General features: G+C 47.6%; 1 protein-coding gene across 1 annotated transcript; it reads left to right on the plus strand.

Annotated features, from left to right (window-relative positions):
• Positions 1-3,947: 3,947 nt before the first annotated feature.
• On the plus strand, positions 3,948-7,121 carry LOC115329104 (the record flags this gene model as incomplete). Its single annotated transcript, XM_042292021.1, is given in 1 exon segment — positions 3,948-7,121. A coding segment is annotated over 1 exon segment (3,058 nt), but the record flags the coding sequence as incomplete, so codon positions are not given.
• Between the last annotated feature and the right edge of the window lie 5,993 nt (positions 7,122-13,114).

The following is a 13,114-nucleotide window of genomic DNA, read 5'->3' on the forward strand; positions in this document are numbered from 1 at the left end:
TCCCATTTGTTTGTGAAATTTTCCTCCATCGAGTCGCTCACGAATGCGATGACGGTCTGTCTTGCTTTCTGCTTTGCACGTCGAGGTGGCATCCAATGCAATTCCTTATTAGATTAATCTCTTCGTTGCACGGAACATCAGAAACTCCGAAGAGACAAGCCTTCTTATTCTCATTACGCATGGGCGCATGGGTAGTCAAGTTCATTTCCACGTTCGGCGTGTGGTTTGCGTGTTTGTGTGTGGTGTGTCATGTCATTTCTCCGAATGATGGAGCGACGAGTTTGGACTGATGACTTTTCATGACCCCGAGGATATGCTGCTGCTTTCTTTGGACTACGCTGCAAGATAAAGCGGCCTAGCAAAGAGAATCCTTTCTTTCCTTCGGCATCTGGTTCTGTAGCACGAATTTGTTAAACCTTTAATAGATTATAGATTTTGATTTTTGCTCTAATTTTACAGCTTCGAGATTATTTTTCTGCTTTATTTTTTGTGACAGTATAGCTATCTTTGTGTTTTGTATGGCCTTCATGCGTTGGTAATGCAGTGGTATACCTCAAAAAGCGGGAGAAGTTGTGTGCTGTGAGGAAGCTTTTAAAGTTGGTGGGCCGCAACTACGACGACAGTGGTTACAGTGAGCCACTACGCGCGAGTTCCTGTGAATAAAGCCTGCTCAGTTTTGAAAAATGACAATGCAGCTTTACACGTTTGATCTTAAAGGGCCCCTGAAAAGAAAAGAAAAAGTTTTTTTCATAAAACAGTTTGGTCGGGATATGCGTGTAAAAAAAATTGAATTTGTTATTTATTTTAATATTTTTATAGCAATATTGACAGCGCGAGACGCGATATAGTCGGTAGTCACCTTCTTTCCATTTGTTTCCTCTCTCGGCATTTCAAGAGCGTAGAGGAGAGGTGAACCGGCTTCACCTTTACCTTGAGGTGGAAGAAGCGAAAGACCCTCTCGTAGAGGTCGGAAGAGCGAATGACCATTCCGTGACGTCATGGACCTTGCGCGCAGAATTACAAATAAATCTCTCGCCGTGAATATGGCTCCTAAAATTACTTTTCTTGTAAATTTAATTTTTTGACACGTGTGTCTCAACCAGACTGTTTAAAAAACATATTTTTTTTCTTTTCAGGGGCCCTTTAACAGAGCTTCCCTAATCGCCTGTACCGCCGAGCTCACCCTGCGTCATTGGGGGGGGGGGAGAGAGAGAGAGAGAGAGAGAGAGAGAGAGAGAGAGAGAGAGAGAGAGAGAGAGAGAGAGAGAGAGAGTATGTTGTTGAACCCCTCCCGAAAAAAAATCGTGGCTACGCCACTGCCCATAAGCCCTGCCCTGGCTACACCCGTGTTACTAGCTTACGTCTAGTCTTGCTCCTGAACTGGGGGGCAGGCAAACTAGCAAGCAGCATTCTCACTTCTTTTTTCTAGACCTCGCCGTGCCATCCTGAGTATTTTTTTTATTCGCGACTCCAGCAAAACGGACGCCGCCAAGCGGGAAAACCGGGAACCAGCCGGTCCAGGTTGCTCCGCGCCCCTCCGCGTCTCTGGTGGCTTTCACGGAGACGTGTTGTCGGCGCGGTGGCGAACAATGTAATTTGACGAAGGTCCGAATATTTTTTAAGTTTGCCTGAGTGATCATTAGTGTGGTGAAGCCTCAGTAAATTGTTTTTTTCTATTACGTGTTTGAAAGCCCGTTTACTCCACAGCACACGGTCGCGTGCTTTCGATTTCTTGGATGGGGAGGAATCATGGAAAAACTTTTTGATTTCTTGTCTGTCTCGAATCACATTCAAAGTGACGACTGCTTGGTAACTGATACTGGAGGGAACATCAATGTTGCAGTCAAGTGAATGGGAAGGTTCGATTGCTGCTTTTCTTGAGTTTGGTTGTGTTCAATTAGCTTAAAGTTTGAGCCACCCACGCCGGTCGGTGCGTTGGCTATTCATCTTGGCTGCTTTTCGTCGAAAAAGCCTCTGGACCACACTGAAGGAGTTGGGCTGATTTTGCAATTACTTGATTCAGGAAAACTTGCTCGCTGCAAATGATGAATGAGGGAAATTATCTGTTTTCAAAAGGTGGGAGACAAGTCTCGCAATGTTAGATGCTGCCACGGCATTTTGACCTATAGCGCTTCCAATATTTATATTACCAGGACGTCGTAGCCAGCAGTAATATACGTCTACATTGATCAGGTTGACCGGCCACAAAAAAATACTAATTTTCTCCGTTCAGGATTCGAGGCAAAGTTCAATGTAGAGAGGTTCTGCGTGGATCTTCAATGAAGACTCTCTTCAGTTTGTCTCCGTGCTGCCGGCTATAGAACCATTTGGCTACATTTAAGTAGTATGTCTTCGTCTGTCAAATATACTTTTATTCAGCAGCTCACCTAATAGCTAGTCAACTAAGCTCATATTTCAACCCGAAGGATATACTAATATCACTTTAGTGGGACCATAGTACGTAATATAATACATAACCCGCTTGTCAAAATGACTTCTCGATTGCTACTAAAACCTGAATTGAAATACGAGTATCAGCTGCTTAGTGGGGCGCCGGCGGGTTAACATGGTCCTTGGCTCAAAAAGCGGTTGCTTAATTTTCGTAATTTTCCTGCAGCCTGTGTTGATGGCCGAGCAGACGACTGGAGCTGTTTCGTAAACGCGGATGCGCACAAAAGCTTGATCCCGCGGACAGATAAGTTGCACGGTCGAGGCATGCTAGTTAGCTGAAAAGTTACTATCTGTGGAACAATTCTATAGTCATCGCCGCTTTCCTTAGATGATCAAAACTGATTAGTACATTACCGTCTCTCCGGAGCCCATAGTTTCGGTTTTGAACGAAATCTCCGAAACGAAAGTTTGACACGAAAAGAACAAAAAAACACCGGCAAAACAAAACTATGCTTTGCAAGTTTATCTGCACCGGCTACACTTCACCGTCTCAGTTCAAATACCTATAAAATTGGGCATTAAACAAAAGAAAATCTGTTAAATTGAACGCGCCACCCATTCAGGCGGCCCGGCCGAGCCGCCACGACTGGAACTCAGCCGCCATGTTTGTTTGGTGGTGGCGCCCCCTATAGGTCGCTGGAGTTGCGAATTGGCCGCAGGGGGTGGTATTTAGCTAGTTTGCCCCCCCCCCCCCCCCCTCACACACACACACACACACACACACACACACACACACACACACACACACACACACACACACACACACACACACACACACACACACACACACACACACACACACACACACACACACACACACACACACACACACACACACACACACAAAGAAAACATAAATAAAAAAAGATAGTTACAGGTGGAGGCAATTGAGTTACTGATGATTGTAATGTGTAGTGACATCTCCCGATAGGCACAGCGCTCGCTGCTCTGATTAGGAAATGGTGCAACACTTCACAACCGCTCTTAACTCTGTTGCCTCTGAACAGGTCCGCTATTGTCCCTGGCAAGTTTGTTTTAGAGCGCAGCTCTTAGGGGCCCGTTTCCAGCCTGAGCGGCGTCAACGTAACCGGGGGGGGGGGGGGTGGGGTCACGTGACCCCCCCCCCCCCCCCCCCCCCCCCGAGGTCACGTGATCCCCCCGAGGTCACGTGACCCCCCCCTCCCCCGGGGTCACGTGACTACCCGCAGGTGACGTGACCCCCCTCAGTACCCTTCCCTACTCCTCCTCAAGAGCTGCGCTCCAATTCGGCGTTACAGGGATTTGTAAATGGCTTTCATTTTTTCTCTTGGTTCACAGGAAGGGAGCTACGCGTTAAAATTTAACAAGGTAAAATCAACCACTCAACCAAATCAACCACTCAACCACTCAATCAATCAACCAAATTTTCTGGCTCGTTCGAAAGCGCAGGGGTCTATTCTGACCAACCTGCGGACTAGCTCTTATCGAATGACAATGAAATTATTTTTCTTTTTTCAGGTGTGCGACCTTCATTTCACAGAAAACGACATCCTCCGGGAGACATCTTACACCGATGTTGCTACAGGGCGTGTGCTGACTGCACGCTTGGCCTACCCCCGCCTTCGCCCAGAAGCAGTTCCATCAAAGTTCCCAGACTCCGGACAATGCCGCGTAAGGGAACAGCGTCTTTCGTCAAAGACTTCAAGGGACCACCCGAATGCTGCTGCAAAGGAAGGAAGAATCGCCGAAACCATCGAGGCTGTGGTTGAGATGTTTCGCAGTGAGGAGGAGACAGACAGAAGGCGACTGCGTCCAAGGCAGAACCTGAACGCTGATGGGAAGCGGAAAGCGACGGCTGGGTCTGTTGAGACTGCCCTCGAGACGTCTAGCAGCTGGGAAGACACAGATAGGGAAGGTGGCACCAAGGACCCCGACACGGGGCGGACGCATTCGAGGCGAAGGCGTCCAAGGCGAAAGCGTCCCAGGCAAGTCAGTTCAGATTCTGATTACGTGCAGATGGCAATTGCGGAATCCATTGACGCATTTAGCAGTGAGGAAGAAGCAGACAAGGTGCACAGCGTAAAAGGCTCAGGCAGAAGACGAAAGCGTCCAAGGCGGAGTCCATGCTCGGATGACATCCAAAGGGTGATTGCCGAGTCCATTGAGACAGTCTACAGCGAGGATGAAGCAGACGAAATCCTCAATCTTAAAGATCTAGCTGACTATGCAAGAAATCAACAGTATTCCACATTCTGGCACGCTGTTGAAGGCAGTAAACGTCTCATTTTGGTGCACATTGTCGAGGATGAAGCACCTTGGATCAAGTACTCTGTTGTCCTGAAAGCTGACCTTACTCTTACTTGCTATGTCGCAAAGACGCCGGTCACAAAGCTGGGATCCAGTCTCTGCATTCCGACCGCTGTAAAGAGCAAGAGGGCATTGAAGGAGCTCCTTGAGAGCATTGAAAACTGGGACAGCAGCCTCAGCTCCACGTCTGAAAGTTTGGACGAAGACATCAGCGAGACTGTTTGTCTGCTGCCTGGCAAGTCGACTGCAACACCGACAGAGGACAAGGCCGCTGCCATCCAGTTTCTGAGGGAGCAGTTTAACCTACTGTCAATGAAGAAAGATCAAAGGCGTTACTCAGCTGACCTTATGGTGTTCTCCTGCATTCTCTTCACAATATCCCCTCATGCATACAAGTACATCTGCAACTCCGGCAACGTTAGTCTGCCTCACCCTATGATCATCAGGTCGGTATGCCTGTCCTTCGGGATGAATTCCCAACCTCTGCAACAAAATGCAACATTCCTCAGATATGTGGCAAACAGGATTTCTGATCTGGACTATAGACAACGCCTTGTGACCATCATGGTAGATGAGATCCACATCGGGCCTTTCTTCGATTACAAAGGAGGCAGCACTACTGATGTAGCACCCAACTCCACGGAAGTGGCCGGTAGCGTGCTTGTTTTTACTGTGCAAAGCCTCACGTGCCAATTCAAGGAAGTTGCGCATGTCGTCCCCATGCAGCGGGCTGATGCTCAGTTTCTGCACAAGTTACTGAGTGACGTGATTTGTGGGCTGGAGAAAATTGGGTACAGGGTTGCATGTGTCGTAAGCGATGGCAGCTCGGTCAACAAAGAGGCTATGTCACACTTCACGTCACCGCCAACTGAAGGAATTGTCTATCCACACCCGTCTGACCCTGCAAGACCGCTTTTTTTTGTGATAGACCCTGTGAACATACTCAAGTGCATTCGTAACAGCTGGCTCGACCAAAGCAACGACCTACTTTGCTTCTACTTTCCCGAGTTCCACGCCGAGCCGACACGTGCACGGCGTATGCTGTCTGGATCTTTTGCAACCATCAGAGATGCATACAACTTGGAGCGCCACCAACTCGTGAGGTACGGCTACAGTCTATCAAGAGAAGCCCTGTGCCCCATGAACGCTGAAAGGGAGAATGTGAAGCTGGCTTTGCAGATATTCAACGACTCGCTCCCCCAGGTTCTTCGCACCCTCGGAGCAAAGCACAACCTGCGGTTTTTTGAAGAGACCGCGAGGTTCATCGAGATCATAGTGAAGTGGTGGAAAATAGTGAATGTCAAAGCTCCGTACAAAGAAAAGACATCAGGAGACCAGTTCCAAGAACCACTGTTTCCTTCGGTGGACGATCCCAAGGTGGACTTCCTCTACAGGCTCCTGGACTGGCTGGACGAGTGGAAGGGCAAGGACCTTGACAGTGGGACGCTGACCAGCGAGACCCATGCTGCTCTCCAGCACACGACTCATGCATTGGTGGAGGTCGCCAGGTACTGCTTCACCGAGCTCAAGCTGTCCCGCATCCTTCTGGGGAAGATTCAGACCGACAACTTGGAAGAGCGCTTTGGGAACTCCAAGCACCTGGCCGGCCCCCAATATCACAACTCCATAAGACAGCTTCATGAAGGTGAAGGTGAATTACAGCCACAAGACAGTCTGCCGACGGTCGCTGCAGCCTGCGAAACAGAAAATGACGAAGATGAACAATGGGAAGACCTCCACAAACGAGAACACACGTTCCGTCCCGGCTATGCCGTAGGGGTGACCGGAGAGGCTTTGTTAAAGTTGGAAGACACCCTCCCGGCTCTTGTCTACGTGGCTGGATATGCAGTCCACGCCACCCTGGAAAGGCTGAACTGCGTAAAGTGCAGACCAGTATTGTCGGTAAACAAGGCGATCAACATCTCTGTTGCTCAGCGACACTTCAAACTTGTCAAGGAACTGGAGGGAAGGGGGCTTCTTTTTCCAACGATGTTTGCCATAAATGCTGTTGCGTACAGCTATGTTGTGGCTCAGCAACTGTCCAAGCAGGCCGAGTCCTCGAAGGTTCCAAACCCGCGCCAGCTCGTCGCAGATCTCACTGTGGAGCTCCTGACCAACGAGGGGTCTTCCGAGTTCGATGTTTGTGAAGACGGACATACGAGCGAGCTCGTGCTGAGGCATGTGTTGTGGTGCAGCACAAACGTGTTGTTGAAAAACTTTTTCTGCAGGATGAACAACGAAACAGTTGCAAACGCTAAATCATGCTAAAGCAAGTCGAGCACTACATATGTGGACCACGTCACAAATCATTGGAGTAACTATACTTATGTGTTAATATTCATCTCCTTAGTTCAACAAAAAGAAAATTGTACTTCATCGAGACAGACCTGTAAATGTTTTTTACTCTTAATACTTTTTCTACCACACAATCTAAACTATTTTTTTAGAGCGGAGCTCTTAGGCGCCCGTTTCCGGCTTGAGCGGCGTCGCCGTCGCCGTCGGCGTAACCGCGCGGTGCATTATGGGTAAATTTATCCGCTAAATCTAGCGGAAAAATTTCCCCGCTAAATGTAGCGGAAAAATTTCCCCGCTAAATCTAGCGGAAAAATCTCCCTGCTAAATCTAGCGGAAAAATTTCCCCGCTACATCTAGCGGAAAAATTTCCCCGCTAAATCTAGCGGAAAAGTTTCCCCGCTAAATCTAGCGGAAAAATTTCCCCCCTAAATCTAGCGGAAAAATTTCCCCGCTAAATTTAGCGGAAAAATTTCCCCCCTATATCTAGCGGAAAAATTTCCCCGCTACATCTAGCGGAAAAATTTCCCTGCTAAATCTAGCGAAAAAGTTTCCCCGCTAAATCTAGCGGAAAAATTTCCCCCTATATCTAGCGGAAAAATTTCCCCCTAAATCTAGCGGAAAAATTTTCCCGCTAAATTTAGTGGAAAAATTTTCCCGCTAAATCTAGCAGAAAAATTTCCCCGCTAAATTTAGCAGAAAAATTTCCCCGCTAAATCTAGCAGAAAAATTTCCCCCCTAGATCTAGCGGAAAATTTTCCCCGCTAAATCTAGCGGAAAAAATTTCCCTGCTAAATCTAGCGGAAAAACTTCCCCGCTACACCTAGCGGAAAAATTTCCCCGCTAAATCTAGCGGAAAAATTTCCCCCCTAAATCTAGCGGAAAAATTTCCCCGCTAAATTTAGCGGAAAAATTTCCCCCTATATCTGGCGGAAAAATGTCCCCCTAAATCTAGCAGAAAAATTTTCCTGCTAAATTTAGCGGAAAACTTTTCCCGCTATATCTAGCAGAAAAATTTCCCCGCTAAATTTAGCAGAAAAATTTCCCCGCTAAATCTAGCAGAAAAATTTCCCCGCTAGATCTAGCGGAAAATTTTCCCCGCTAAATCTAGCGGAAAAAATTTCCCTGCTAAATCTAGCGGAAAAGCCTCCCCGCTAAACCTAGCGGAAAAATTTCCCTGCTAAATTTAGCGGAAAGTTTTCCTCGCTAAATTTAGCGGAAATATTTCCCCACTAAATCTAGCGGGGAAATTTTGGTCATGTGACTTGGGGAGTCACGTGACCCCTCCCCCGAGGTCACGTGACACCCCAGGTCACGTGACCCCTCCCGAGGTCACGTGACACCCCCAGGTCACATGACACCTCCCGAGCTCACGTGACCTCGGGGGGGGGGGGGGGGGGGGCACGTGACTCCCCCCTTTACGTGGACCCCCCTCCCCCGAGGTCACGTGACCCCAACAAGGTCACGTGCCCTGGGGGGGGGGTCACGTGACCCCCCCGAGAAACCGTGGCCCTCAGTACGCTTCCCCCCTCCTCCTCAAGAGCTGCGCTCCAATTCGGCGTTGCAGGGAGTGGTAAACGGCTTTCAGTTTTTTTTTTGTATAGATATGGGCGGTAGCTTTGTTGATGTGCAAAGCCCGCTCTCGGAAATTCTGTTACACTCAAAACTTGCGAAACAGTTGTATGCCATTACTATATGCATGTGAAATGTTGGAACAGCAACCCCACTGTGAAATACTGTCAAAGACAAGTTTGTGTTTCAACCCTAAAAAATAAGGTGCCTTATTTCCTATGGGTGTTTTCTACTTCGCTGTAAGAGAAAAAATATACATATTTCAGTGTGTCGTTTTTCTAGAAAATAGTAAAAAGTGTTCATGCTTGAATATTTTTTTTTTTATTGCTGGTAACTGAGATGTGAGTAGATACCTTCATCACCTTTAAATTTTAGTTTCTATATTTGGCATCAACTTTTTTTGTGCCAGGTTGTCAAAGCAAGCCTAGTTTGCACACTGCTGCATGGGCAAATGGCTTTATCACATGGCACAATGTTGATGCTAAATATAGCTATGTCTACTGGTGGCAGCTAAAAACAACTGATGTCATCATTTCTTGATGGGTTGCTGGGGTGAATGGTTCTTTAGAACTGTGGTGTTAAAAATTTGACATGCTCAAGTATAGTAGTTGGTTAAAGGGATTATGAAACATTAATTTGTTTTTAAGATACTGAGAAACATACTAAATATTTTCCTCAATTTCGTTACATTCAGAGAAACAAACCGTGTGCATTGAGTGAGGCTTCCCATAAACTGAATGATTTTTTTTTGTTTTTTTCCAAGAGCTGTTTTTGTCTTGAAGAGCATTCCCCATGAGTAGGGCAGCAGAAAAGGACTGTCGCAGTTGTCTGCCATTTCAGAACTCGTTTATTTTTCGGTTGGTGATGACAATACATACAAGATCAGGGGCCCTAAACTCGTGAAACACAAAGTTGGAGCCAAAAGTTTGCGGGACGCGCCGATTGGACGTCGGCGAAAAAAGTGCGAAGTCATCGTTGTGATAGGCCAATCGGTGCACTCCATCAACTTCGGCCCCAACTTTGTGCTTGACGAGTTTAGCGACCCAGGTGGGCCATGCGTAGGGAGGCACTGTTAAAAAAGATAATCAATATACGCATCCCACCAAATCCCCGAAAAAGTTACAATTAACATATCAGTTAATTTTTGTCCATGGAACACAATTCAGTACAATTCACAGTTCAAAACAACTAGATTTAGTTTACGGTTCAAAAACAAATCAGTTCGCAAGGTTCACTCTTAGGGCTAGTGATAGAGTCTGACACGATCGGTTCTTAAGCCGCCTGTGACTGCCCAGGACAAGCCGTGCAGCAGCAATGGCAGTGATTAAAAACCGGTCGTGTTGGAGTCGGCTGCAGAAGCGTGGACCAGCCTTGGCTCTTCAGATTCCCTAAACCAGGGGTCTCAAACACGCGGCCCGCGACTCGCTGGGACGTGGCTGACTGGCAACCTGCTACGGGTCCCTGTTCACGTCTCAAGCGCCAGAAATGGCATATGCCATTGTAATCTCATCTCGTCGATTCTTTTTCGCTCGAAAAGCATCTCTGCTATTTTAACGTATTCAGGTAGTTTATACTTATGTGTGTTCATTCTACCTTTGTTTCGCTTTATTTCTTGCTTCCCAGCTTTTTCTAATGTACAACAATTTTGCTACTAGGCTGCAAGTGCGAGCTATTCGTTGAAGGATGCATTTCGGCTGCACAAACTCTCTATCAGCAGGAGCAACTGCCAGAGATAAAGCTACGAGCTTGGGATTCTCTCCTACAAAAACAATCGCCAATCCCGACTGTTTTTTTTTAGACATATTGCACTTCGTTAATCCTTGCGTGAATTCAGCAGCGGGAACAACAGTGTAGTTGTTCTCTTGCAACATTCAAAATGCCAGCACGTTGGCGTTGCGGTCTCATTTTAGTTCATGTTATCACACCAGGTCAAGGCCCAAAGTAGTCGTATAATCAAATCTAAAGATGTCACTGGCAAAACTGAGTTTGCAAAAAACACAGAGCCCCCCACGAGGTCCTTTCTCATTCAAATCTTTTAACCCCCCCCGCCCCCGTCTTACGTTGGCTCTTGTTCTTTCCGGCGTGGGCTATTTAGCCCCCACTAAAATGGGTTTGAGACCACTGCCCTAAACCGTGCTGGTTGTTTCCTGGGGTGCCAAGAATGTCGAAGCCAGCTCTCGGCTTGCTGCACTCAACACCTGGTTGCGTCTGCTCGCTGGTTGGAGTGGCTCTTTGGTCAGAACTGGCTACACGTCTGCACCTTCGGCCAGGTCCTTGGGAGAACCGATCATGCCGCAGCGACCTGGAAAGGCTCCCTGGACGAAGCCGGCTACACGCCGGCACTCTCACACTGGAGGGAATCCAGGCTGTGCCGTTTCAAAAGGAAAAATCCTCGCAGCAGTCGGAAGTGCAGACTTCAAACGCTCCAGTTCCACGCACAACCGTTGCGCAGTCTGCGTCTCGGTGCCGACGACTGTTAAGGGACGCTCGTGGCGCCCTTACCCGGATGCTTGGCACAGGGAGGTCGTCGAGCTACTTGCGAGGTGTTGGTCGACGAAAGGAACATAGCATCTAATCGTCGTTACTTCGCGAACCTCCCTCTCGGCATGGCGGTCGATTGTCAGGCTTACAATTTTGGGGCGCTGGGTTTGATTTCCCAACGTTCGGAATTTTGCTCCCCTCTCAATTTATTGCCCGTCGCTTTCCCACGCATTGGTTTCACGTTGGAGACCAGAAATTTCGGGGGGGCCACCGATGGAAATACTCCCGCATTGAAGGTTGCCTGCTATCCTAAGGCATCTGTTGATAAAGGTGGTCTGCTTAGGCTGGTTTGCACATACATGTTTGAGCGCGATTTCTTATGATAAGGGAACGCACTGGCGCTGTTTGTCGGGTAACCCTGGAACGGATCCAACCCGCATATATTTTGTGCATCATACTGTCGGCTTGTCTGAAATAATTGCGATGTTATAAGCGACCATTTCGCCCGCGTTTCCTCCGTCACATCTGTTGTGTGCTACAACTGGTCCTGTACATACTGCCCCCGACGTCCCTCGCGGCGCTGTGGAGGCCGCTGCATCTTTTCCAACAGGTCTCGAGCATTGTGGTGACTGAAACACCGTTTTCGTGCACCGGAGGCTCAATTTTTGCCCCAGTTGTACCTAGGAGCAGCTCTGTGTGCAGTGCTGGATTTGTTGCATGCAACATGCGAAGAATGCAGAAGTGCACTTGTAAAGACAAATTTGTGAGATGCGTTGCATACCGAGATTGGCTTTCGAAGAGTCGTTGCAAGTAAATGCAGGAAAATGACATTTGTACAATTACCTCAAAGAATCGTGCCCCTTTTTAGCAATCTCTGTCAATACTTTTAATTATGTCATAGTATAATACTGTTAAACAGTTAAATGTGCATCTAAAAACTTAATTTTGCCAGAAAAGACTGGCTTCGACGCCCACTTTTTGCAATCCCGTACTCGTGCCGAACACGCGCAAGATATCCGATTCAGCAAAAGTTTGGCCCATCACTAGATTGTGTACACATTTTGGAGAAAGTGAGAGAAACTTACCTGCAAAGAGCTGCCTACCATGTTTACCCATTACGGTAGATGGTGGGACATTTTTTTACAGACGACTGAAAGCAGTGCTTTTTTGGTCGCGCTGCAGAGCTTTGTCCCCCCGCAGCAGGTTCAAAAAAGCGAGCTCTTTTCACCAAGCTTTCCCCTCCCTCCACTTCAGCAGAGCTAATGCTTGAGAGGAGAAAACCACCAATCGTGGCAACCATAGAGCTTTGTGGGAGGGGCTTGTTCCAGGGGTTTCCCCAGGAATTAGAATTGGGAGGGAGGGTGGGTGTACATTGAGAATAGAGGAGTCTTTGCAAATTAGAAGGGGGTGTGTAGCGAAATCACTAGCTTGTCCCACTTTTCTGAACTTGTCACAGACTGCTGGTAACAAAGAAAGGATGAAGTAGACCGCTGTGCCAACCCCAGAGCACCTCAAAGCCGGCGATTCCGTCGTTCAGGCATGGGGGGTCCCCGGACAAGTGGAAAAACGTTTCTTTCATGGAAGGAAATGTACATGAGAAGTACCACCGCAGTCAAGTCGCACGAGCAGCGCAAATATTCGACCAATGCGCTGAACCCAAGGTCGTACCGTCTCGCTGAAACCGTGAAAGGTGGACCGAAAAAGAACCGAGCTGGCAAGCTCGGTGTGACGAAGGTAAACCGGGAGATGAAAGGTTTCCTACCAACTCGGTAATGGGAATTATAACATCAACTCGAGCGAAAGGTCTCTTCGAGTTAACCATCGGTTTAGAATTTAACAACATACTATGAACGACTTATCATTTTTGCTAGGGCCAATTTATTGCAAATTTTGCTATTTGCAAAAAAATTGCGAAAAATTAATTGCGCAAATATGCCGGCTTACGGTAATGAGCACAAAACATATTGCTGTAAATTGTGCAGTTTTGTGCCCGCGAAACATTCCCGTAGTCTGCACTTCGCAAAATGTTGAG

Source organism: Ixodes scapularis, unplaced genomic scaffold, assembly GCF_016920785.2.
Source record: "Ixodes scapularis isolate PalLabHiFi unplaced genomic scaffold, ASM1692078v2 PGA_scaffold2__306_contigs__length_199485367, whole genome shotgun sequence".
NCBI classification, from domain to species: Eukaryota; Metazoa; Arthropoda; class Arachnida; order Ixodida; family Ixodidae; genus Ixodes; species Ixodes scapularis.